This window comes from Podarcis erhardii, assembly GCF_964252035.2.
Source record: "Podarcis erhardii genome assembly, chromosome: 16".
Classification (NCBI taxonomy): Eukaryota; Metazoa; Chordata; class Lepidosauria; order Squamata; family Lacertidae; genus Podarcis; species Podarcis erhardii.
This window is the reverse complement of record NC_138514.1, coordinates 3,284,340-3,312,304: the sequence shown is the minus strand read 5'-3', so window position 1 is coordinate 3,312,304 and position 27,965 is coordinate 3,284,340. Positions and strand designations below refer to the sequence as shown.

General features: G+C 44.9%; 1 protein-coding gene across 3 annotated transcripts in view; it reads right to left on the bottom strand.

The window, feature by feature from the left end:
• Positions 1–1,062: 1,062 nt before the first annotated feature.
• Positions 1,063–27,965, bottom strand: part of SLC25A37 (solute carrier family 25 member 37) — a 38,410-nt gene continuing 11,507 nt past the window's right edge. For 2 of the 3 annotated variants that reach the window (XM_081843355.1, XM_081843357.1), the window contains 3 exons: positions 11,831–12,059; positions 8,903–8,959; positions 1,063–7,883 (listed from right to left, as the gene is read on the bottom strand). In XM_081843355.1, coding sequence (XP_081699481.1) covers positions 7,363–7,883; positions 8,903–8,959; positions 11,831–12,059 — 807 coding nt within the window. In that variant the 3' untranslated portion in view covers positions 1,063–7,362. Of the gene's footprint in view, positions 7,884–8,902; positions 8,960–11,830; positions 12,060–25,141; positions 25,269–27,965 lie in introns of those variants that run through there. The other variant, XM_081843356.1, reaches the window with a different exon arrangement.

Below are 27,965 nucleotides of genomic sequence, written 5' to 3'. Positions count from 1 at the left end.
AGAAACCCCATATTTCAGTTTCTGAAACCCCACCATCTGCTTCCACAGTTTTAAATCTACTTGCACTGTCTCATGTGCTAGAGACATTATTTCATAAAAAACAGGCTAAGTTTTGTACTGAGCACTGAATTCTGTACATTTATGAGTTTCTTATCAACTACCAGATTATGAAATCCTTTCCTAGGGTCATGGAGGGGGTCTGTGTCTTTCCATCACCCATCTCCAAATACACAGGGTATGCATTTCTACATATAGTGTGCATTATGACATAGCACTGGGGCCTGCAAATGGTACCCACGGACACCATCAGACAACTTTTCCAAGCCCAACAGGAGCCACTGACACTCCCAATTTATATTTTTTTATTTGTCAGGAAGGGATCTGTTTTTTGGCTGTGTTTTATTTGTTGGGGGGGGGTGTTCTACCTGCTGCTGTGGGTGGGGAGTCTCAGTGATCACCAAATTTTCTTCTGTAAAACAGTTGTTTTGTGGTGCTTCCACATGCAGAAAAAAGGTAAGAGCCGCTTTGCACAGCCATCTGTGATGCCAAAGTCAACAGGTATGCAGAAGATGTACCTCTGAACACATATTTGTGTGCTTACAACACATTTTAAGGCACATGTCTTCACTTTGATGTGAGTACCAGGTTTGTACAGGTGAAACTTGAAAAATTAGAATATCTTGGAAAAGTTCATTTATTTCAGTAATTCAACTTAAAAGGTGAAACTAATATATGAGATAGACTCATGATATGCAAAGTGAGATATGTCAAGCCTTTATTTGTGATAATTGTGATGATCAGAGGACACCCAGGTTCAAATCCCACCCCACCCCCAGCAATGAAGCTCACCGAGTAATTTTGGGTCAGTCATTCACTGCGCCTGCTCTACCGCACAGGGATGTGGGGAAAAGAAAATGTAACACCGCCCTGGGATCCTTGGAGGTAGGTGGGATAAAATATAATTAACATATTGCAGAATTCTGCTCCAGACAACTTGAGTATAAGTTCCTAGTTACCATTTACCTCCCCCTCCCAAAAAAAATCAAACACAAAATACATGCATATGGAAATCAGATCAAATACTTTTATTTCTTAAGCTCCAGTGTTTTAACTGTAGCAGCATTTCTCAGAAAAACATCTTTCTCCCCTGTTAAATATATACATATACATATATGTAGAAACATTCTTTTAAAAAGTAGACATTGGTAAATACATAAAAAGGCAATTTTAGAAGAACAAAATATCAATTTTTAAAAATCCACCCTTGTTTTTTAAAAAATAAATGTGCGTTTATAGCATGCAAAGCAGCAATGTGTGCACTTGTCTGCTTTGTTTCTTAAAGACCTTTCAAAAAACTTTAGCTGCTAGAATATTTTAATTTCTTAAGCCAAGACATGGCATAGCTGAAGATGGCTTTAGAGCAGAGGCAGGGAGCGAGTCGCCCCCCCCCCCCAGATGTCATCAGGCTCCCCATGCCCATCAGCCTCAGCCACCATGAGCAATGGTCAGGAATGATGGCAGGTGTAGTCTGTATCCCTGGGGAACACATTTCCTACTCTGCTTTAGAAGGGGAGCTCCAGTCCCAGACACTGGTCATTCATGAGTATTCAGGTTTTTTTATTTTTTTTTAAAATGAAGACTGCACTCAGAGACCATCCCACTGGTGGCTGTCAGAATCTTCCCCAGATGCTTCACAGATTAGCTTCTGAGAAGCCAGCCTAGTTCATGGGGACATCCTAACCTCTGAACTAGATTGCAAGGAAATCAAATCAAATAGGCATCAAGGGAGACCAGTCTTTAAATGTAAGCCTGTCCCCAATTGTGTGCACAGTGGCTGGTGAGGTTTAAAGCAGAAAACATGATGGCGAGGCTCCTGAACCCAGCCCTCCCCATTCTACCCCTAAAACGCACACACGCCTTCTTACAGAATTACAATCTGGCTAGGGAAAATGACCTCAGGAGCCACTGCTGGTGTGCACACGTAGGGCTGGAACATAGCCAGAAGGAGGGTCCAGCAAGCCCCCACCCCCATGCGTCTTTTGTATTTTGAATCATATTCCCAATAGAATAAAAAATACTATCCAGCAGAACTTTGGGCTGGGTCAGTTATATTTGGTTGATTTTAGACTGTTACTGTCCTTAAGGTCACAGGCATGTATTAACGGCAGCAGCATAAGGGACACGGCTACAGATCTCCCTCCCACAACTTCTGCCTTCTCATGCATGCGTTCTGCAACATTAGCAAGCAGAGATGCGGCTGTAAACTGGATCCCTGATTGGCTAGCTTGTGCTGCTTCATTTTCAATCACACCACTAGTCAATGCGTGAGCTGATTCCAAACTGCTTTTCCCAGAGGCCTATTTTCCAAGTCGACTGGGAGACTGCTTCACACTTTCTTGTGACAGAGGATTTTGTGCATAAATTTTTTTAAAATGTGCAGTGATTAAGCAGGCATGTGGCATAACCAACATGCTACAGACCCTTGCAGCATTTCCTGTAGTGGAAGACCTGTGGTTATCCACCAGTCGCTTGGGCATAAGCAACTCTGATCTACGAATAGAAAGTTGGGTCCAGTTCAAAAAAGCTATGTCACTAGTTCTGTGCACAGTTCATCCAAGGCAAGCCCTGTGCAAACATACACATCCAACAAAGGAGGGGTTTTCAAAAGCAGCTTGTAGTAAGGCATTGAGCAGGGCAGGTGAGGCTGCATCCATACTATTCAAAGGTGGAAACAACTGGCCATGAATACTTGCCCTAGTTCTGAGCATTCTGCTGAACCCATGTCTGGGCTGTAGCACTTCAGAATGTAAGAGGGAGGTTTACATTATATATCAAGTGCGGTGGAACCTCCAGATGTTGTTGCACTAAAACTCCCATCACTCCCATCTAGAATGGGCACTGGTAGAGTTAACAGGAGCGGGAGTCCAATATCTGGAGGGCCACAGGTTTCCCACCCGTGTCCGTACAAAAATTCTATTGGCAAAGAAATCTAGACTGTACAGGAACCTAGCCTAGTCTTCTGCCTGACATGCTGGGACAGGTGTAGAAATCAATTTTAAATTTCAGTCCTCAAGACCAAGGTTATTGCTAAACTCTCCTCTGGTTTGTATGACACTCGGGAATGTCTTTTACCTCTACATTCCAAAGGCTGAAAATGCTACATACACACTGCTAATGAAAAATAATCCTATTGGTTTTGCAACCTAATGTCCATTTTCAGTTGAAGAAACAGGCAACTAGCCATGATGCACACACATTCGTCTTCCAGCAGTAGCTGCTATAATAATTCTGTTTTCCCCAGTCAAGCAATGCACTAACCCTGCTTTTAGCCAACGTGCCTCTAGCTCTCATACATCTCCAAAAAGGCAACAGCAAAGATTATTCCCCAATAATAGAAAGTTACTCAAGGGCCAAGTTACTAAATGTATGCTGGGACTGCTGTCTGCATTTCTATCCAAGTGATCAGTGCCTGTATTCAGAAGGGCAATGAAAACCAGCATGCAAGTATATTGCAGAAGAACATTTGACTGAAGGTATTGAGTGGTACCTTTAAAAAAATCCTTCAGCTTCCTGGAAATCATTCAGTGAGAAGTATTATCAGAATGGTTTTTAAACTTAGTGCAAGCTTGACAACAAATTCAATATTTACTCGGGGTAGAAGCATTGTAGTTAATGGACATGTTTAGCTTAGGTTCATTAATTTCAATGGGTCTACTCTGTGTAGGATACAGTGGCATACCACCCAAAACCTCCTTCTGCTCCAAACATATATGCTAAGAAAGCCGAGAAGCAAGAGACACACGATTTTGAAAATGCTTAAGTAGTGATTCAAGAGGTGTTTTACAAATTCAACTGTGCACCTCTACAATCAATATTTGACCACCAGGAACAGAATCCTCTTTTTGCCAGGGAATACAAACACACACACACACACACACACACACACACACGGAAGAGAGAAACCCACCTAAATAAAAAAAAAATGCCACAGCAGGGTGAGGGGAGATCAAAATTTGTCTGATATAACCATCAAATGGCAGGATGCCATTTTCAGACTGGTTATCCCTCCACAGGAAGACCTTAGGACACCTTCAGAATGCAGATGATCATCCCTGTCAAGTAAAGGGCAATTCCAGATGCAGTACTTTGGCCAGTGACCACGTCAAGTTCTAGGGCAGACCTCCGTGTTGCGCCCAACCCTGAAGACAACACTTGTGTCAGTTACTCCCAGACTGCCCATCCCAGTAGGAACACTTCCCCCAAGTGGTGAGATCAGGCGCCTGTGCTGTGTGGACATACAATCACAACATGGTAAAGGTGACCCTACTGACCATGTCAGGATGAGGTGGGGAGATGGAGAGGAAATTTACATGGGGTGCTCTTTCAAGAATCAGCCCCATATCACGCAAACCCTGTAGTTCTGCCACAAATATATTATAAACAGTGCTTTTTTGTGACCGTACTGACCAGAATGGAGTACCATCACCTTTTCCCCCTGCCCATGGCAGCCATTTTGTACTGAAACTCATGGTTCTTTTTAAAGATATGAGTACCGGCACCTTTTGGGTCTTTTCTGCACTCTTCCCCCTGCAAAAAAGCACTGATTAGAAAGATTTTGGATGGCGGCAAAAGGTAGCAGCCAATATGCAAATGAGCAGCAGCAGCTCTAAGCCCACCATAACCCACCAAAGAAAGAAAAGGAACCTCTGAGGTATTTTTGTTTCACTTCTCGCTGCTGAGGAAGCAGACGACTGGAATAATCTGAAGCAGTTATGTATTAGTATTTATAATTAAAGTGATCAGGTTGAGCTTTGGCACTTTCAAGCACAAAAGCAACCATCTACAACCCATAGACTTGGAGCAGCCTTCATCCACATGGCGCCCACCAGGTGTATGGAACTACCATTCCCATCAGGCTGATCTGCAGCCAGACCACCAAGTGCATTAAGATTACTATGAAATAGCTGCTATTTATAAATAACTATTATTTATAAAGTGTATAGACCCAGGTACTTTGGAAGAGGCAGCCCGTTACAATTATTTCTTATATATTGTTCAGTTAAATCCCAACAGGATTTCTTCTTCTTTTCTAAGTACCGTATTGACCCAAATATAAGCCACACTTGCAAATAAGCCACACCTTTAAAATTCAAAGGGGGGAAAGAAGAAAATACCCAAATATAAGCCGCTCCCTTAAAATTCTGCAGGCACTCACACCCGTAAATGGCAAATGTAGAAGAAAATCCTACGGGTATCATTCCCCCACACTCCGTGGATGCTTCCTGGGGGGGGGGAGCTGTGCTGCTTTGCCAGCGGCCTCCCCCCCCCCCTTTCCCCCTGACGGCTTGGGGAGGCTTGGGAGCCCCAGTCGGGATGAGTACCATTGTCCCACACCCCCGACAGCCCTCGTGGTGGCATCGGGGGGGGGGCGCTCTCTCCATTCCGGCCCTGGAAGGCAAGGCAGGGCCACAGACCTAGCACAGCTGTTTCAGCAGCGATGTCATAAAAGCCAACTTCTGTAAGGTTGCAAATTTAAGCCGCACTTTAACTTTTCATGGTTGGAATTTGGGGGGGAAGTGTGGCTTATATTCGGGCCAATACGGCATCTTGCTTTAGAATTGTACATTTTCCACATACAGGGATGTGTAGCACACAACAAACGGGACCATCCAGTTGCAATCCTGATTTGCTAACTATATATATAAAATAAAAATACAGTGGTACCTCGAGTTACAAACGCTTCAGGTTACAAATGCTTCATGTTATGAACTCCGCTCACCTGGAAGAGTTACCTCGAGTTGAGAACTTTGCCCCAGGATGAGAACGGAAATTGTGTGCCAGCAGTGCAGCGGCAGCAAGAGACCCCATTTGCGAAAGCACGCCTCTAGTTAAGAACAGTTTCAGGTCAAGAACGGACCTCCGGAACGAATTAAGTTCGTAACTAGAGGTACCACTGTAAACTGTACTCTTTGTATGGACAAAACGTTTCTGGGACAGCACAAAAGTTGTACATGTTCATAAAAAAGCAGACACAAAGCTATGACAAGTGCTAGAACTAACTTTACATACCTTCATTTGTACAGGCCAGAGGGCCAAGAGCAACATCACCACTCTCTCTTTTGGGAGGGGGCGGGGAGTGAAGTTTGTCTCTGCCTCTGCAAAGGCTTTTTGGTTAAGAGGCATTATAACTGTACCGCAACAAAGAGCTGCCTTTTCTTGTCAGTCTTTTTTGCCTTTTCCTTTTTTTTAAAAAAAAAACAAAAACTAAGAAGTGATTCAAGGCAAGTTTTCCTAAGGAAATGTAAACTGATGCCCCACCCCTCAGCACACTTGCAGGAGTGAAATTTGCAAACACACACACACACACAACTGCAAAAGGTTTTGGACATTTGTGCACATCAGGCACAGGGGTCTTAGTGGGGAAAAGTCACACAACACCTGTTCAGAAACTGAGATGCAATTTGGTTTTAAAGTACCATCAGAGGCATTTAAGGGTTTGCTAAAACACAGTTTTATGCAAAACTACGTACTCTTGGTCTTCTACTCGGTATTGGTCAAAAGTGGTTTCCAGAAGTGCCTACCGATCCCAATACATTAAAAGGGAAATGACTCACATAAGGCAGTTTCTTAAGATTTCAAAGTCCTACGCCTCTTTGAGTATCCAGTTTCAGGAGAATTTAAGGAGCTGTTTAAGGATTGAGAATTCTTTACAACTATGACACTGGACAAGAAGTGATGATTAAAGCCATTCTGGTTTAAGAGGGGTGGGGATAATGCTATTCACAATTTTTCAAAATAGTGCAGAAGCCTCTTCTGACACACACACACAAAGAACTCTTGTTCAGCTGTTAAAACTCTTAAAAGCCACCCAACTCATTGATATAGAAAAATAAAGGGATAAACATTATCCATCAATTTATATTGCATAATTTCTCTATATAGAACTTTGTTCAGCTAAAAGGCTCAATCTTTTACATTTTCAAAGAGGGGGAAGTCCAATCCACAAGAACTCTTTTTGCCCCTCAGGGGCAGCCCTCAAAAGCACTTCAAGGCAGAAACAAGTAGGCCTTGTAGAACCCTGTACAAACTGGTCACAGTTATAAACTCCAAATAAAAGTATAAATACTTGTTCAAGCCAAACAATCCTTGCACAATATGGTTTAACAAAAGCAGGGGGGAAGGTACAGAATCAATTTCTCTAGCATCTAAGAAAACACACACACACACACAGCAGACCCCAGGGGTGAATCTACCAGAAACCTTTACACAGTCACATAAAGAGCCCTGGAGAATTCCAGCACCCCCACAAAGGGACTCTGCCGTCTCAGAGGTTCTGGGTTGCAGCTGCAGCACCAGGACATGTCAGCACGGCGTCCCTTTCTCCAATTCACGCTTTGTAAGTGCATATTTGAAGAATTCATACACAGACCAGGAAATGGCAGTTGAAGGCATCTGGTATATCACCCTTGCCTGGACCCCCTTAAAATACCCAGCGATGCCCCCCAGCTGGTACACTGTCCTAAAGGCATTGGCCATTCCGGAGAGATGTCCGCTAACGTTCACAGAACTCAACACCATGTTCTCTTGTGTGTTGAGGAGAGTCTTGCAGACATCCAGGGGAGTCGTGGCGGCGGCCGCCACAGCCCCAGCCACAGCCCCCGATATGATGTGCGTGCTCGGATTGTACTGCCGGCAGGGGTTGATCTGCTCCTGCATGAACTCATAGGTCATGAAGTGAATGGCTTGGAAGGGGATGTTCATGGTGAGCTGGGTGCTGTAGCTCCGGTAGAAAGCGCCCATCCCCTCCGTCCGATGCACCGTCCGGATGCACTCCAGGACCGTCTTGTACGGAGAGTTGTACATCTGCATGCGCTGCTTCACCACTGGCTCAGTGGGCAGGAAGGCACAGCGAGGTGTTGGGTGCCCCCCGAGCAGGGAAACAAAAGAAATAAGAAAAGCCAAATTAGATGCAATTCACAGATTTCGGAGCTGCATACCAACCAATAACAGAATAGTAAATTATGGCCATTGTAATTTCCCAGATAATATATTTGAGTAAGACAAAGTCCCAAAAGTTTAATTTCAGAATTACAAGATCTGAAAAGTTTAAAATTTTAAACTTACAAAGCCAAATACACTAAAGTATCTGGCAGATTAAATATCAATCACCCAATCCACTGTCAAGTTTAAAGTAGATTTCATTTGGATTCTCAAGGCTGCCAAGCGGGGACATTTGTCAGTCACAAAAGTGTCTGTATCAGACAGAGGCCACATTCAGACCTTACCTTTACAGCACTATGGTGCCACCTTAAACAGTCATGGCTTCCCCCAACAAATGCTGGAAGCTGAGAGCTTTTAGGAGACCCCTATTCCCCTCACAGAGCTATCATTTCCAGCATGGTTTGACAATCAATGCCTCTTCACAAGGAACTCTGAGAACTGTAGCTCTGTGAGGGTAATCGGGACTATCTACTGGCACCCCTAACAAACTATAGCTCCCAGAATTCTTGGATGGAAGCCGTGGCTGTTTAAAGTGGTATCTTAAAAGCATGGCGTGATGGGAGCTGGAGTTGCCCTTTCTGAAACAAAAGTAATGTAATTGCTCTGAATGTACCGTTTCAATTCCCAGGTGACCCTCGCAGAAATTTGGGAGTCATTTGCCAGTCAGTACTGACAATGCTGAGCTGCCTGTGTCTTCCAATCTGCAACATTTCATTTACTTATTTGACTCCATTTGTGAATAGTTTCCCATAAAAACTCTTGGGGGGGGATCAACAATAAAACAATCTAAAATGAAAAAACAATTCAAAGCACTATGTAGGTCTTATGGGTTCCTGGCAATTTTAATTCTCCTTTCCTCCTCTCCACACCACGGAACCATCGATAGGCGCGCGGGCATTACCTTCAGCTGGATTCATAACACCATCATGGAGTAGGGTAGCTAAGCTCCCAGCCATTCCTGCACAAACATACAAAAAAGACAAGTCCCCTTTCACAAATCAATCCTCAACAATCCGCCTTTCCTTTGAGCAATACATTGAATGCACAATACATAATCACCCTTATTTATGCAACATCATCAGGAATCACATTGCTCCTTTTAAAAAGAAAAAGAAAAACAGCCCCCACAACGCTTTTATATAAAAAAGCCACAGGAGACATATGAAAGCATTCACCATTTGCAAAAATACAGCGCAGCAACTTATAAGAGACCATCTGGGGGAAGAATGGTTCTTTGGCAGTTCCTTCTTATGAAACCCATCTGTGCAGTTGTGCAAAGCAAGTCTGTGTTTTAAACTGTCTACCTGCCCATAATGACTTCCAGGTACACCTACCTATGACGAAGTTGTTATGAAAAAGTCAGCGGTGGGGGGGGGGGAGCAACCGCAATCTCAAACCAAAACACAAGAAGATAAACCTCAAAAGACACTCAACAAAAGACGCATTCTTATTTGCACTCCCAATTTGCATTTCTGAATTAAGTCTTAACATATTTCAAATATGATACTGGAAATGTAAAACATAACATTATTAAGATTATGTACAGCCATGACATGCTATTTAAAACACTTTTTTAAAGTGTCCCAATTGGATCAACTGAAAATAAATAAACCCTATTTGTTTCAGAACACTGTTGTTTTTTAAGTTTTTAATCCCTCCATTATTTTTCTGTGGCTATGGCGTCATGTTGTCATTCTGAGCAAGGGAAATATGCTGAGTGATGCTCCATTCAAACAATCCTTAAATGTGAGGGGAAAGGCAGGGGATAAATAAATATATAATTATAATGTTGGGGTATGAGAGAGATTCCCCAGAAGACACAGTTCATTAGGTTGTGACTGGCCACACAGCCAGCAATAGCTGACTTGTCCCCTGAAATGGCCATGGGCAACTTTGTACCTGAAGAGACACTGGGTTGTATCCAAAGAGGGACCTGCTCAGAGTAGACGTACTGAAATTAATACACAAAGCTGACTTGGGTCCATTCATTTTAATGGGCCTACTCTGAGTATAAGTTAGTTGAAAGCGACCCACTGTCTGCATCTGCTATATCACTGGATTCCTTAAAACTGATTTCTGCATATTAAATAATATTTCAGAGGCACACTATATATATATATATTTAAAAAACACCCTGCATAATACTATACACTGACTGCATTTAAACTGGATGTTTTTCTACATTAATCCATCAATCTGTGGTTACAAAGCCAGGCAGGTGCAAATTCAGAGAGTGAAGAATTTATTCCATGGGTTATTACTATAGTTCCCTCAAGAGTGGGAATATCAGCACAGGCCCCAAATAAAACCTCCCAAAAGAAAGGTCAGATACCTCCAAATACTGGGGGTGAAGCAAGAACAAAGGCATTTGGCTGCCTAGACCAGAACCTAAGCTTCTGAAGATGACAGCCAAGAGAGGCAGGCAGGCAGGCAGACAAAGAAAATCAGGACCTTCTCTGCTTGGACTGCTCCTCCAGCCAACTTTATGCTATAGATCACTTGTTTTAGTGATTCAGAATTCTAAGCCACCTTGGCAACAGAGGCTGATTCCTTAGGGCAGAGGTTTTCAACCTTTTTGAGTCCATGGCTCCCTTGACCAACTACATTCTTTCTGTGGCATCCCTGTGGGGCTCAGGAGCCCAGTTATGTCCCTGCTTGCCTGCAGAGCTGGCAGCCCCTCACCCTTTTTCAAACACCCGCCCTTGTGAAGTGTTCCCTCTCTGAGCTGCCCCTCCCCTGCCCCACAGGGGCCTGGCACTTGTCTGTCCATTCCCAACAGCAAGGGCTGGAGAACTGGCTGGCTGAGCTCCCTCACCCACTTGCTTGCTTACTGCAAGGCCGCCTCAGCTCCTGGCAACCAGCAACCCCTGGCCAGCCCCAGAATACCATTCACCTGGGAAGCTTGTAGCCAGGGCTACAGCCACAAACAGCTGTGCAAGCCTTTGGGAGGCAGAGACACAAGAGGGCATCAGAGGAGGGAGGGTAGGAAAGAGGGACAGAGGCCAGTGTTGCCCACGGCAGCCCTGACCATCATTCAAGGCACCCCAGGGTGACACAGCACGCAGGTTGAAAACCACTGTCTTAGGGTGAACAGGGCACTGCCCCACCAACCCGTCTGCCGTCAGCCAGCCCCCAACTAGCCTGCCTTTCTACTTGAAACCTGTCTAAGGGGTGGCCATGCCTGTCAGCTTCCTCCTCCTCCTCCTCCCTAGTCTCAGTGTTGCCCTATAAAACTTAGCAGGGAGGCAGAGGATGGGGCAAAACTAGAGCGGCTCTGGCTGCACTTACTGTTGATCTCCCTGCCTCCTGCCCTACAGTGTCCCAAAGGCACCAGCAACCACTGCGTCTTCGGTGCCCTGGCAGAAAGGCAATATATAAGTGCAATGGATAGATTTAATAAGATTAGATACTGATTTAGAAGCAGAAGCAATTTCACCCCCCCCCCCAAAAAAGCCCTAAGAACCTGCTTCCCTAGAGGGCTGCCCAAGCTTGACCAACAAGTTGCTTCAAGTATCTGCTTCCTATGGCCCCAACCAGAGTTGCTCAGGGTCAAATGCTTCTCCAACATCTAACTTTTAGGGGCTCTGGAGCACTACGTAACTTCTGTATTCTTCATACACGAGACTCTAACACTGCTGATGCCTGTGGAAAACAGACAAGGAGTTGAACGCAGCAAGAGAGCACTTAGGCGGCCACCGGCGGAGTCTTCCCAGCGTCTTTTTTCCAGAAGCAGAAATGCAGGCGGAAGATGCCAGAGCGCAAGAAAAAAGTACACCGTTTGAGAGGCAAGGGACCAGGATGGCACCCTGGGCTGGTTATGTCAATATACCGTTGGCCAGGTGGCTGTTCCCTCCGTGGCGAATAATGTCACTGAAACTCCGTTTCATTTTCTCATAGCAGGCAAAGTACAGGGCATGCGCTGGGCCGGCTCCCACCACAGTCACGTTGATCCCTCGCAAGGGTCTCCAGAAGCCTTCCGTCTGGATCATCTTCTTCAGGGCCTCAAACACACTTCTGTACTGGGCTTTGGGGTCGGGCTGCAAACTCTGCATTCGGGTCTAGAAGGAGAGAAGTGAAGAAGCATGAGGAAAGCAGCCCTTGACGGCCCCCAGGATTAAGTTGAGGGCACCAGGTTCTGCCACTGAGCTTTTTTATCTAATCTAATCTAATCTAATCTAATCTAATCTAATCTAATCTAATCTAATCTATCTATCTATCATCTATCTATCTATGCATTTTTGCACTCAAGTGCCACAAAGGCAGCCACACCAATAAAACAAAGCCATTACACTCAGCAGCAAAACAAAACAGAATAAAACTACTCAACTGACAGTGCATTTGAAAGGAAAAGCGCTACCTAGTCCACTTGAAAGAGGATTGCAACAGAGATTGCCATCTCTAGCTACCTTCCCAGTTAAACACAACATGCCTGGGTGAATAAGAAAGGTTTTGCCTGGTGCCTAAAAACAGCCAGTGACTGTGCCAGGCATGCTCTCCTGGGGGAGCATTCCCCAAACAGGGAGCTATCACGGAACAGGCCCCTTATTGAGTTGGCATATGAAGCCGGGACTCAGACAATGTCCAGGTTGGTTCATGTGGAACAAGGCAGTCCTGGAGGAGCTATGAACTCCTAATCTGTGTGACTGGCAGAATCCGGGACCAAGGAGAAGAGTCGGTGGAAGAAGATTGGAAAAAATTCAAAGTTTATCTTCAAAAATATTGCAAAATTAAGGATTGCTAGAGATGTTGGGAAAAGAAAATTATGTGGTTTTAGTAGAAATGACATAAAGGATTAAGTAAAAATGAGTTGGTGAAAGAGAGAATGTAAAATTATAGTATATTAAGACAAATTATTAAGATAAAAATATGGTTGGAAGGATTTGCTGAAATAACAAATTGAATTAGAATACAAAAATGGGAGGTGTGAGGAGGTCAAGGAAATAAGTGAATGTGAGCAAGTGATGTACAGGTTTGACTTGTTTTTTTATCTTTTTTCTTCTGTTTTATGGTTTTTGATGATTTTTTTATATATATGTACTGTTTTTTCGTTTTTTCTTTGATTGTTATTACTTCTATTTCTTTTTTTTCTGTAATCTTTAAAATCTTAATAAAAATTTATTTTTTTAAAAAAGAACTCCTAATCTGTGAAGACCTGTTTTAAAAATAAATATATAAGCCAAGGAACCTTACACACAGGCTCCAACCGTGCGCCAGCAGGGGGCGCTATAACTCAGCCAAACAGGATAGCACTCTCTCCCCACAAAACCCGGACCCTGAGAACTTTATTGCTGTTACTCTCAATACAACAGAAGCTGCACACGAGAACTGTATGTACTTGCTCGCATGTCTCAGTAATGAGCACCCACTTTAAACAAGAGTAGAAATGAGTAGGACAAAGCATGCGCCTTCTGTGGTTTCAGAGCCACATTATTCTGGGCCTGTTGTGCAAAAGCCAATTTTAATTTAATCATGCTGGGAAATGGTTTGGGGTAGAAGCAGCAGAAGATCAAGTACCAGGGCTAAGTGACAAACTATAAATTAACATCATCAGATCTAGTTGGCACAGATATGAAATTGTTGCTCCTCCAACAAAATGTGCAATCTTCACTCAAACTTCCCTCTTGTAAAATAGCAAATCTGGCACCATTTTAAAAAAGGAATCTGGGGGAGCTTGGAAGTTTCAGATCCTTTAACGTGGCTTCTGTCCCAGGTAAACTGGCCCAAAGCATGGCACTAAAGCGGGAATCATTAAAATGAAGAGCAGGCTTTGGCAAGGAAGAATCAGCACGACTTCCAAACAGGAAGCTTATCATACCTAGCATTCGTTGAGGCCACACCTTGATGAAAGCAGAAGATAAAAACCCCACAGCCTGCCTAATTACTATATATGAATTTTGGAAAAGACTGAAAAATTATGAGAATTGAAATTTGTATTCCCCCCTCCCCTACTTATATTGTACACATATTGGGGGGAAACCCTGACACCCGCACCCAAGTATTTATATATGCCTACCTGGTTGAGAAACACCTGTCTAAAATCAGGGATTGTTACAGAGGAGCTCATCCCAACCTACACTCTGCACACACCCCAGAATTACATTATTATCAGTATTGCCATTATTTTGCTCAGCAGGTGGCAGTGCACTGAACACAGAACACAGAGAAAAAGCAAGTCTGGGTGCTGACTGCATGTCTCATGCACCAGTTACTGTCAGAGTAGGACCTGGGAGACCAGGGTCCGAATCCCCACTCAGCCGTGAAGCTCACTGGGTGCCCTTGCGCCAGTTCCTCACTCTCTGAGGGGGAGAAGCATGTAGGCCACCTTGAGCTGCTTGGAGAAAAAGCTGCAGTGTAAATTAGCCCCAGAGAGCAAAAACAAATCCTGGTATTGTATTGTATTGTGGCATCCACAGTGACTCAGCAATCAAACCTATTGTTCTGGAGTGTCCTCTCTGTCTAGGCCTGAGCTCAAACATATGAAAATAATTGTGAGATTACAGCTAGCACACAAGCTAAGCCTGAAGTGTGATGCAGCTGCAAAAGGCAACAGGCACATGTGATTTGAAGGAAAAAGAACCACATTTCCAAGCCATGAGCATCAATGGTGTCACTTTATTCCGCACTAGCTACACCTCCTCTGGCACACGATGTATCCCTCTGGTGCCACACTTTCTAAAAAAAGTATAGTCCGGGGTGTCCAACCTGAGGCCCTTGAGTTGTTTCTGAACTTCAACTTCCACCAGCCCCAGCCGTCATAGTCAGGGATGATGGGAGTCGTGGTTCAGCATTATCTGGAGAGCTACAGGTTCCCCATTTCTGAAACAGAGAAAGTGGAAAGGGTTCAGGAAGAAGACAATGAGGTATAAAAATAAGTCCTTAGATTGTGGAGGGTGGAAACATGATAGAACTCTTCAAATCCTCCAACAGCAATCAAACAGAAGAGGACACATCTGCACCACACATTTAAAGCACATCCACACCACTTTAACAGTTCATTTATCAAAGAGTTACAGTCTGCAGCAGCCTACAAACTACAGTTCCCAGGATTATTTGAGGGAAAGCCATTCTCAAGTGCACCCACCTCACCCAACAACCCTATGATTCAAATGCTAATTATCGCATTCATGCTTTTTGGAATCTGTGTCCGAGCGCATGATCACGACATTGAGCATCTCAGGACAGCAAGGCTCTGGGACGCAATTCAAGCTACTTGGCTGGAAGGAAGAACCAACGCTGCCAGCGCAGACTGGACTTGTCCCAACAGCCTAATGTCAGCCTGAGCAATGCAGATCACTGTCATTCTGTGCAAATGCTCATTAGCTCTCGCTTCCCTGCTCATTAAACATGTCTGAAAACGTACCTGCTCTCAAAGCTTACAAGTTTTGTGTGCATGTGCTAATGATGCTCCACCAAGGTACAGCCAAAAGGTATGCATTCAGGCTGTGCCATGGTCTCGGGTGCTCCAGCTCTTCAGTGGCAAAGCTAGGAACTCACTAGCCAGCCAAGAAATCTCCACCTTGCTGTTTTAATTGCTTAAGGCAATGCTTAATAGTCACCTGGATTGTTTCTACTGGTTCAGGCCTGGGCTGTTTAAGTTGCCGTGAAATCAAAGCAGAGGCCCAGCAAGTCTACTCAAGCCCCACAGAGCTGCTTGCTTGCGTCTCTCCTTTGAAGAACGGCATTCCAACCTGGAGCACAAAACCACTCTGAGCGGCAGGACACCATCTCTCGCTCTGCAGTCTCACAGCTCTGCCTCAGCGAGAAGAGGGGATTCCCACCACTTTGCCACTGTCAACAGCAAGGTGCAAATCCAGGCTTCCTTACTAACATAAGTACAGCAAATCCCACTTCAACACAACCACCTATTTTCAAGGATGAAAAAGGGATGCAATTCTAATCCCAGAAGATTGTCTCATTTGCTGCAAAGAAAAATGCAAGAGAAGAATTACAGCGGATAAACACCAATTTGCCAGCTGCCAAAAAACTTGAGATTGGTCAGTCACATGATGAACACATAACCAGCCTTGGCACAGCCTTCCTAGAAGCAATTAAAGGAACTGTGTATTTATATCACATTTGCGTTTATATCACATTTGCATGTATTTATGTATTTATTCATTTCTTCCATATATCTCCCTGCCTCCCAAAGGGGCTTGGGCCAGCAATCTGGAAAGCAAGCAAAAGCCATACCAATGCCTATGTGCTTCTCCAAGTCAATTTCAAGCAGTACTTTCTTCGGGGGGTACTTTGGGGTACACAGCACTGACACCTCTTTTTTGGTTGCTGTTAAAAAGCGTGGCACTTACTGTAACAACTTCTATTGTTTATTGTATGAGGCAAACATGCTTGCCATTAATGCCTCCCAAAGCAGGCAAAGTAGCTTTAGGAGACTGATCTTGAAGATCTTACACACACACTTATATTATTAATAATTGCTTGATAATAATATTGCAGAAAACAAATAGCATCTATAATGTTGACTTCAGGTGTTGAGATGCTCCTGAAAGGCCAGACTTCTGCTCTAGGCTTTCCATGTCTTCCCCTGCCCTCTGGAACAGAATCCCTGTTGAGATATAAAGAGTGGGACACACTCTTTATACTTCCTGGAAACCACTGAAGATACTTTTGTTTCCAGAAGCTTTTCCTAACGTACGTGAAACCAACGTTATTATGGCACTTGTAGAAAAGGCTGCAGCCGAGGAGCAGCGTTGGAACTCCTGGAGAGGCACTACCTGTCAGAAAAGTCAATCCTGAGCTGCAAGGTCCAATTGCCTGACTCTAGACAAGCTCCCATGGGGACCCACCTAAGGCCATATCGTCTAAGGGAAGAGACAAGGAAAGAAAGTTGTGCATCTCAAGGACATAAAAAATAACACCCATCTTTAATAAGGACGTTTTCATACCCTGAAGTGCTCCAAACATTGGTCTGGAGACTGCCCTTTTAGATAAAACAGAAAGTGAAGCCACAATTACCAGGTTTATCACAGCCTGACAGATATAAAGGCAACAACAGAATTATGTAAGATGTCTTAGGGCCGGGTTTTTTTTTTGGGGGGGGGAGGTCCAGTCTGAGAATGGATTTATTTTGAGGATTTGTGAGTATTGGGCTTTGCTTCCTTTTACACTCACAACAAAAACTTGTTAACTAAGCCCGTCATACAAAGCCAGATCACTTTCCAGGGATAGCTGGTCCAAGGGATAAATGCAAAGGGGGAAACGGAGCAGGGACATTTTTGAAATATTTGAGCACCACACCCAGTTTAGTCACAAGGAGGTTTATGTAAAATGAATCCTTCAGCATGTTTACACTATTACAAAGGACACCCCTGTCTGCAAGACAGATCTGAAAATGTAGGCAGATATCAGAGCCTGCTGTTCCTGCTATATACACAAACACTTCTCATACATACACAACTGCCTAGATCAGGCAAAAGGTCTACTGAGTCCAGCATTTTGTTTTGTTATGAATTACAAGGGGAACCTGGAGCAAGATGCTGAGGTGCGGAGGGCTCTAGTTCAGGGTTCTAGCCAGCCATGCCCAAACTCCATTCCTGGATTTTCTGTTCTCCACACCCCCCCCCCAATTTCAATATTTAGTGCACTGAATATGCTCAGTCCTCACTGGGTTCTCTTTTGAGGGGCGGGGGTCTCGCCCCACCCTCTGCAAGGAATGCTGTCTATCTGCAAATCATGGAGTGCCTGAAAGCCCACAGATACCTCCTCCTTGCATGCAAACTGTGCCATTAGAGGTGTATTGGGCAGGAGCGGTGAATCTCTAGTCAGGAGGCCATTTCTCACCCACCAGCCCCACACACGTGATGTTACCCCGATAGATAGGATCCACTTTGGAAGAGTGAATTTGCTGTTACTACTGCACAGGATTGTTTTGCCCTTCAAAATGACACACACACCCCACCAAGACAGCTTGACAGATATAAACACAAGCCATTTTTTAAAGAACTGCACATTGAAACTGCTTAAGAACACCCAAATGGAGCTTGCAGACCCCACTATGGTCTAGGGACAACAGTTTGAAAATATATTGCCAAGGGTGCTCTATCACTGAGCTACAGTCCTGGCTTTTGCATCAGCAAGATGAGCATGGAAGTTGTTAAAATGAATGAACACCCAGCTCTCTGTGCAGGGTGTTGCAGGGACTGCATCTGACAAATTACAGCATTTCTGGCAAGTCCATTCACTTGCAAAACATACTTTCTGCTTTGAAGGGAACTGTGACACTTAGCAGCCCTGCTCAGCTGCTCTGATTTCATCACACGTAACCCATATGATTGCAAGCCTTCATAGCCATGGGCAGAGGGGTTTTTAAGCTTTTAGGACGAAAGTGATTCTCAACTTCATGCCTGATTTCAATACAATTATGGAATAAGAGAATGCAGACCAACAGACACTGGAAGAGCATAAAGCCCAGCTGTGCCTTTCTGCCACTCATCAGTGTTAGAAACTCAGCTATATAAGCTAGGTGCCAAATGGCTCCTTAAACCAAGGTTACAGTCGCCAAAACAGATTGTCTATAGTTGCCATTTTGGGGCCAGACAGCTAAATTTTGTTTTTCAAATGACTGACTGTCACCTGGCTTGTTCAGATGACAATCTGGAGCTAGGTTAAGAACTCTGAGAACTTAAGGAAGAAAAGTCATTTTATCCACATATATATTGGATGACTCCTACCTCTTTTTGTTATTGGTGGCATGCAGTGCTATTTTTCTAGAAAAAGTGGTGCCAGAACTCACCCTGAATGCGTCCCTCATCCTCTTAGAATAGCAATGGTGCCTACCTCAGAGGTGCTAGAACTCACCTGAGAGATGCCAAAACTGAGTTCCAGGGAGTTCCAGCTGAAAAAAGCCCTAGGCATGGACCATTCATAACGTAAGAATATTCTTCATAACTGCAAGCAGGGCACTGGGGCGGAGTAAGTGAAGTACAAGCTACAACAAGTGACTATAATGTTGTTCAGCGCTCCTATTCCGGCTGCACAGAAAAAGCATTTTGGTTCCTGAAATTCATTCTGATTGTGCATATAAAATATAACTGACATGTGGTTATATACAGGATGTGGTATTAGTGTGTGAAAACTGTCCAGATCCAAGGAGCCCCAGGCATGAACCCCTAGATGGTGGAGATATCAGACAACATCCTGGCGCCCGGGCATCTTCACTTGGTCGCAAGGGGCTAAGAATTTCAAACACTCCTTCAAGGCTTATAGTACAAAACACCCCTGGGTGAAGAACACAGAAGTGTGCCTGGGAAATAACATCATGAGGCACCTGTTAATACTGGCTTGGTAAGGAATCACATTGGTGCACACTCTTGCAAACAAGCTTTCTGCACGCAAGGGGGTGGGAAGGGTTTTCCACTCATCTTGGACAAGCCATTCTTTGGCAATGGAAACAAAATCCTGACAGTTCCCATTTGCACACACTGTCTAGCTGCTTGAATCAGCACCAAAAAATATCTCTCCAAGCTGAGCATCATATGAACATCTGAAATGCCCTTACACTCAGACCACGAGTCCACCCTGACCAGGACTTCCTGGTATTATAAAATTAATTTTGTAAAGAAATGCACAGCATCCCATTCCTCACAGTGGCCAAGCAGATGCCTCAATGGTGAACCTACAAATAGGGCATGAACAGAACAGCATTCTGCCACTGATGTTCCCATGCAGAACCTTTATTCGCAGGAAGGCCACCCTTCATCTTGATGGCAACATATAGCTATCATGGCTGGTTGGCTTTGGCAGCCTTATCCTCCACAGCAAGAACCCTCGACGAAGACCATCACATGAGATAAACCCGGAAGGGCTGTAGATATCTTGTAAAAGCCCTGGGTAGCATCCCATGCGGATCATACTCAGACCCACTGAAATTTGCAGACATGGCTAACCTAGGTCCGAGTATTCAATGGGTCTCCTCTTGAGTAGATGGGGCTCCTCAACCTGGGAAGGTGGCCCATTTAGAAGAAGAAAAACTCTGGTCCTAAATCTCCGCTGCCTTGTGGAACATCTTCAGGAGAAGAAAAGGCTAAGGGGCAAACCCTACACAAATCTGGAATGGAGTCCCTCAGATGGTTGGATGGCACCTTGTACACCTCCTTCCAGCAACTCCTGCACTGTCTGCTACTCCTCACTGTCTCGGGTAAAGATACCTTTTTATGCCCCTCTAAGGCAGTTCCTGTCCAACAGCTCTGGAATTTTATGCCTCTGTTTAGATCAGGGTTTCCCAAACTTCTGAGTTCACTGATCCCTTTATGAGCTTATAAAGTCGTTATTAACTGCAACCCAAATTCTTGGGAATGTAAATGAAATACAATCAAGAAAAATCAATATATAACCAACATTTATCTATCAATCACCATTCCCAAGAATCATAAAATGTTTTTTTAAAGGAATATTGTTGCACTGTGGAATCATCTTATTAAATTTAGAAGTTCCTCAATGGCAACAGAAATGCACTCTATACATGCCCATGCCCTATGTTTCTGGGGCTCATAGTTCCTAATTAAATTTTTCACTCTGTACCTCATAAACGCCTTTTCTAACCCTAGGCCCCCTCACCCTCTTCACAGACCCAAAACCCCAGGGAGAGGGGAGGGGAATATCTACCTGGAAACACTGGTTTAGATTGCAACCCAACTTTTATTATGCCCATGAATCCAGGATCTGTGCTACCCATCAAATTTATCAGTTCAGAAGCCAACATGAAGCATATGCAGGGCCTGCCCAAGATATTTTGCTGCTTCAGGTGAGGAACAAGATGATAGTAGTAGTAGTAGTAGTAATTTATTTATACCCCACCCATCTGGCTGGGTTTCCCCAGCCTCTCTGGGTGTCTCCCAACAGAATATAAAAAATGGAATAAAACATCACACATTAAAAACTTCCCTAAACAAGGCTGCGTTCAGATGTCTTCTAAAAGTCAGATAGTAGTTTATTTCCTTGACATCTGATGGGAGGGCATTCCACAGGGCAGGCGCCACTACCGAGAAGGCCCTCTGCCTGGTTCCCTGTAACTTTGCTTCTCACAGTGAGGGAACCGCCAGAAGGCCCTCAGAGCTGGACCTCAGTGTCTGGGTTGAACAATGGGGGTGGAGACGCTCCTTTAGGTGTACTGGGCCAAGGCCGTTTAGTGCTTTAAAGGTCAGCACCAACCCTTTGAATTGTGCTCAGAAACATACTGGGAGACAATGTAGGTCTTTATATGGTACCTCCACTCCTTGGCTTACATGTTCAGAAGCTGGACTAGCAATCATGGCAACTGTGGCCACCACAAATGAGAGCAGTAGGCAAGTTTGGAGGGTGCATATCACATACAGCCATCTTTCCACTACCTTGCTGCCCTCCTGCCCAGCATCTGATGCCTGAAGGAGCTGACTCCCTCTGCCTAATGGTAGTACTGGCCTTGGACAGGCCTCAAAAATAAAAAAGCATCTGGAATCTACATTGCAGTAGCAAAGCACATATGACTAAGATCCATGAACGCTGGCCCTGGCATGCCTGTCTGTGGAGAGATGCCACTATAATGCTATTCTAGTAAAATGCAGCCAAAAAAATCCCTTTTAATGGTGAACTTTAGTTTCCATTTAGCTTCTTGCAGACTATTTTGGGACATTGCATTCTGAGATTTACATTCCTAGTACAAAGCTGCACTGGAAAACAAAATATGTCACAAGGCTTTGGTATTGAATCCTCTTTGGCTATGTCAATAAAAGCTAAAACAAAGATGTCTTGCAAGTGTGGACCCTGAAGCAGAACCAGTAGCAGCTTGTGCTTGCCCAAGAATGGGAAATGCATGCAACTGCAGCCTGTGTGAAAACGGGGCTAGAGGGAAGCACTGTATTTTAGGAATCCAAGCAGTTATGCTCCTTGGACATTCTTCATACTGGAGTACCGGTAGTGATAACCATGGACTTTTAGTGCCCAGTGCAGAGAGCAGTCAGTGCCTCCAAAATGTGGGGATGCTACAAGTCCCACTCATCCTGACAAGTCAATCCTCCACATCTGGGCTGTTGCTCAGTGATGGAGTAGGTGCTTTGCATACAGAAGGTTACAGAGTCAATCCTTGGCAAACCCAGGGATGAGCTTTGCCCTCTTCGATCCAACAGCCCTTCAGGAAGTCATGGTATTTCTGCATCTTTGAACTTCTCCACAGCAGGAAGGTGCTCAGCCAACATGGCTGCTCCCATCACTGCACCCCCTGGGAAGGAAAAGCCCCACCTACTGGCTATTAAAGTGCTGAAAGGAAATAGGGCAAGCCAGAGCAAGCAAAATAAATCCCAGCCTTCTAGCTGACTACACATTATTAACAGTTAATAAGCCTTCTGCAGGGCGGGCACCCAAATTTGAACACAAACTCATTAAAAAAGAAGAAGTCCCAGCACCTAGAGAGATGTGAAGGCCCAGTGGGGGGTGGGGACAGAATAATGGGGAGGATGTCCTCAATTTTTCCATTTTTCTTCCAGGCCTTCACATATCTGGGAATACAACCCTCAAGTTAAGCCAACTGCTGATGACTGGAAGATAAAGTAATTGAGATTTTCTTTAGACATTAATGGAGCTGCATTCCGGAAGAAGAGAAATTTTGGGTGCAACCCACAACACAAAGACACTTGCACAAAATAACTTGCAGAAGCCTCCCTTTGTTTTTCTCTCTTTTGAGAATGGAGATCCCAGCAGCTGCCCTAACTCCGGGGGAAGGATCCTCATTCCAGTCTTACAAATGAGGCAGCTGCCCTCAAAAAGCCTCATCAGCAGAACTAATGACACACAGAGATAAGGATGAGTCCTGATCCTAGCACTGGTTTAGCTTTTACTATGAATCCACATCTTAACTTACTGTGCACTGCCCAAATAATCACCATTATGAGGCACCTAATAAATAAACAGCTTAAAGGAGGCAACCCTGAACAAGAGGGCTCCACCAGTTTCGGCTGGAGTGACTTACTGGGCATGCAAAATTTATGGCCTCACCAACTCCTCCTTTCGGGTAGTCTTGTTCATTTGCACAATGCTTCTGCAGGCTGTCTCAGTAACTCCACTCTCCCTAGAAGAGTCCAGCAGGGCATGTGGGTAGGAAGGGAAGAGAACTCACCACCAGAGATGTGGGGAGGAGGACTTTGCAAAGTACAGTGGTACCTCGGGTTAAGTACTTAATTCGTTCCAGAGGACCGTTCTTAACCTGAAACTGTTCTTAACCTGAAGCACCACTTTAGCTAATGGGGCCACTGTAGAAGCGCTTCTGCTTTGTAAGTTCCTTAGTTAACAATGAATCGGTACCAACTGCAAATGAAGCGTTAGGCAAACTGTATTGAGAACAGGTAGATTTCAAGCATCCCACAAGGGAAACTACTGGAAAATAGGTACCACGGGGATCCTCTTCACAAAAAAGCAATTTTATTTCATTTACATATAGTCCCATTCTTCCAAGCTCAGAGCAGCTTGCAAATGTGGAGGCATCGCTTGCAACTACTGACAGACCAACACCCCCCAACACACACTTTTAAAAATATGTGTTGCGCATCCTTTCCAGCATCTTAGCCCCTGCTCTTCTTCACTGCAGATGCCTCTGTCCCAAGCATTGAGACATCCAGCATTTCCCATGTTTTGTATACGCAGGGCACAGGATTCACCCCCAGCGACACACTGCTAGTGTATGGGGCCCTGTAGGCGCTGCTACTCTACACTGTTATTGTTTCCTGTTCGCCTGCCCAAGAGAAGAGAAGAAGAGCCCTCTTGGAACAGGCTCAAAGCTCATCTAGTCAGGGATCTTGCTGTCACAGCAGCCAGCCAGATGCCCATGGGAAGCCCGTAAGCAGGAGCCAAGCATGACAGGACTCTCCTCACCTGTGATTCGCAGCAGCAGCAGCAGCAGCCATTCACATGCCTTCCATTCTTAGAATCATAGAATTGTAGAGAAGGAGGGTCTTTTGCCCAACTTGGGGCTCAAACCCACGACCCTGAGATTAACAGTCTCATGCTCTCCCCGCTATCCTGCATAGCAGTGCAAGTTGAGCCCGGGAAGGGAAAGAGAGATGGGGGTAAGCAAATGGACAGTTGTCAGAGTGGAGGGGAGAACATGGACCAAACTCAGGGCTTCACAAACAAAGGATTCCCCTCTATAACCTCAGATGCCATCTTTTTTTAAAAGGCTCCAGGAAAGCTAAACATTTGAAGGAGCAATCTACCTGCCTTCACACAAGTAAAAGAGAAGAAGCATCCTTTGAGCAAGGTCACAACTTAGTGGCAGAGTATGAGGTTCCAGCAGCCTGCTTCTTGGGAGAAAAGCAATGACAAACCTAGACAGCATCTTAAAAAGCAGAGACATCACCTTGCTAACAAAGGTCCGTATAGTTAAAGCCATGGTTTTCCCAGTAGTGATGTATGGAAGTGAGAGCTGGACCATAAAGAAGGCTGATCGCCAAAGAATTGATGCTTTTGAATTCTGGTGCTGGAGGAGACTCTTGAGAGTCCCATGGACTGCAAGAAGATCAAACCTCTCCATTCTGAGGGAAATCAGCCCTGAGTGCTCACTGGAAGGACAGATCCTGAAGCTGAGGCTCCAAGACTTTGGCCACCTCATGAGAAGAGAAGACTCCCTGGAAAAGACCCTGATGTTGGGAAAGATGGAGGGCGCAAGGAGAAGGGGACGACAGAGGACGAGATGGTTGGATAGTGTTCTCGAAGCGACCAGCATGAGTTTGACGAAACTACGGGAGGCAGTGGAAGACAGGAGTGCCTGGCGTGCAGGCACTAAACAACAACAACAACAATGAGGTTCCAAGCTCAATCTGTGGCATCTCCAGAAAGGGCTGGCAAAGACTCCCTGCCCAAAGTCCTGCAGAGCTGCTGCCAGTCAGTGTAGACAATACTGAGCTAGGTGGACCAATGGTCTGACTCAGTATAAGGCAGCTTCCTCTGCCCCCAAAGCCACACATTCATGTAAATAAGATTCAATGCGAAGAGCAGGCAGACCACAACCACCACCGCAAAATGATTAAGACTCATCAGGAAAAAGCAGAGCTTCTCAGAAGCTTGGAAGGAATTCTCCCCAGAATGACTGCTCTGCAGAAGGAGGAAACACAAGCCAAAGGAAAGTCTCTCTTTGGCAAGTGCAGCCAAAGTTTACCTTGGCAAAGCACAGGTCTAGTATTCCTTCACTTTCCATTTGCTAGCAAGCAGCCATGGCAATTGCACACACTCCGTGTTCCGAGAGGTCTGCCATTAAAGGTTGGTCAACGCATCCACACTCAGAGTGCTCCAAATGCTCAGTCATCTTTCCCAGCAGTGAAACAAGGTTACGTAGGCAGGGAGGGAGAAGCAGGGCTGGGCCAGAAAATGCAAGCTTCCCTTGCAATTGTGCAACCGACTGGCAGGAAACATTTGGTTCTGGCCCATGTTAAGAAGAGAAAATGAAAGCTTTCTATTGACACATGTCAACACAATTCACTCCCCTCTTTCCTGTTTAAATTTAGATTGCACACTCCTTGGGGCAGAGGCCTATCTTTTTACACTTGCGTAAATACTGGGAAATGTCACATTGACACAATAATAAACACTTTCATCGAACTCTGAACTTTCCCCCTCTCTTCCTGGATGAAAAGCACAGGCCCAATGCAAGCACAGCTCACCCTCCACTAGGCCAAGTACTCCCTAGTCCTGCTATGGCTCAGTCTGGAGCTGAAAAAGTCACACCAGAAAGCCCAAGAGGACCAGACTATTCGCCCACCATTCCTCCCTTCCACTCAATCCACAGATATATAAACATTTGAAATATAAAATCATTTTATCACTGTTCATTTTCTAAAACTTTCAAGGTTGCTTATGACAGCCTTATAACTTTTCATGGGCTTTTAAAAACTGTTTATTAACTGTTATTTATTACATTTATAGTCTTCCTTTCCACCAATGATCTTGAGCCTAGTAGCAGCTTGCATCTCCAGACTCGTTAACGCAGGATACTACCCTCTTAGTAGCAGACTAATAATGATCCCTTCTGCCAAGCAGGCTGGCAAAGGAGGGGTGGAGCTGAGGGGTGGGTTTCCTATCCTCCATGGCCAGCACAGAAGTGGATTCATGGAGTAAGAGACAGAGAGATCTGCTCCTCCTTTGCCGGACCACCCACTCGTCCGCATGGAATTCCTAGTCGCCTGGGGCCACTGGGTGAGTAACAAACACAAGGGGTACAATGCCATCAATCAAGATAAAAAGCAGCAGATGAGACAGCTTAAACAGTACTAAGAACACATCACTGACAGAATTTTAAATAGCTTGGGGGGGGGAAAGGGGGGTTGTTTTGTTACCAGCACCTAAAAGATAACGTTGAAGGGCATTCTATACCTGGACTCCTGGCAAGGCAGACTCATACCCTGTCAGAATGAGTCTGCTTTGCCACTGACAAGAAGATGCACATGGACAAAGGGAAACCTTTGAGTCAACAGGGGCTAAAGCTCATCCGCAAGCAACTAAGTTAAGGCATTTCCAGCATTGCTAGCCCATCTGACCGAAATTTCCTCCCCACCCAAAATGCAGTAAGCAGATCGCGGGCTTAAGAAAATGATTTTGTTGAGAAAAAAGAACGCCCACAGATAAAATGCAGCAGGCAGGTTTTTTGGTGCAAGAGCTTCTAGGATCCATCACGTCCATATTGCACAAACAGAGAATAAGGCCTTTGTGGCAGGCACTTTCCTGGGTCCTATTGAAGACAGCAAGACTTATTCTCATGGACGGTACATGTACACAGGGTTCTGCTCTGAGCTGCATGGCATCCTTCGCCCAAGACCATGACATCTGCTTAACCCGTCACCTTTAGGTGACTCCCAGGGACCTGGGCCAGACAGCAAGAAGCTGTTCATGCACAGCCATCATCACCGCAGGCATGCAGCCCTGTGTGCCTGGTTAGCAGCACACAATAGCCTCACAGCGGCCAAAAGGCAGACGGAAGGGAAATATGGGCCAATAGCCTGCTTAACATGAACAGAACAAACTGACAGCCAAGACAGAGGTTTTTAGGAACAACCCTATTCCTGTGACTGTAGTTTGTTTTAAACAGTTTTCAATATTGTAGTTTTATAATTGCTGCAAACTGCCTTGGGACCTTATGGTGAAGAGAAGGAAAAGTATCAGATTAACAACCAACAACACCACCAAACTCACCAGCCATCACCTGAGCCACTCATCACATAATGGCACCACCTCAAGACAAAATTCATTCCTTATGTGCAGGCAATTGCATACTTCAGTGCTCAATTGCTCATAGAAACACATGCTGCAGAGTCAAATGTGCCAGGAGGGATCAAAACCAGTTTTTTAATCAGTACATGCAAAATGTCACACCACCAGGTTGTGCGTTGGTATCCTTACACGCATGTGCAGAAGTGATCTGCACACCAGGGGAGGGGACCGGACTGGGGGGAGACAGAAGGCACGAATGCGCCCATCAGTTGTGGCAAAGTTCAGGTAAGTTGGAGCCCTAAAGACTGGGGAGAAATTTGCATAGGGAGAATTTCATAATCCCTGTGCATAAAGGCCCAAAGCAACCTTCAGGACGGTAGACTCTTCCTGTTATGCCGATTACGCAACAGAACAAGCTTCCACAACAGCTGCCTGAATGAATGGCCTCATTTGAGGCAGCAATTTTAAAGGCACTTTGACCAGGAAGACTAAGATATCACTGCCAAAGTAAGGCTGTGATGCAACTTAGGACTTTTGCTCTTACAGTTTCCAAGTTATTTAGTTCCAGTGGTGGCAGCAGAGGAAGGGAAGGGAAGGGCAGAGAGGAGAGAAAATGCTGCTTTCAGTTTCTCACAGTCTCGCCGGGATTTTCAGTAAAGGGGGAACAACATTTTTTGAAACATGAGGAAAAGTCCAAATTAGTGGGCAAACCCCAAGAAGTGTCTTAACTTTTTCATAATCCTATCTATTTGCCCAGCATCACAATGGAGTTATGGGAG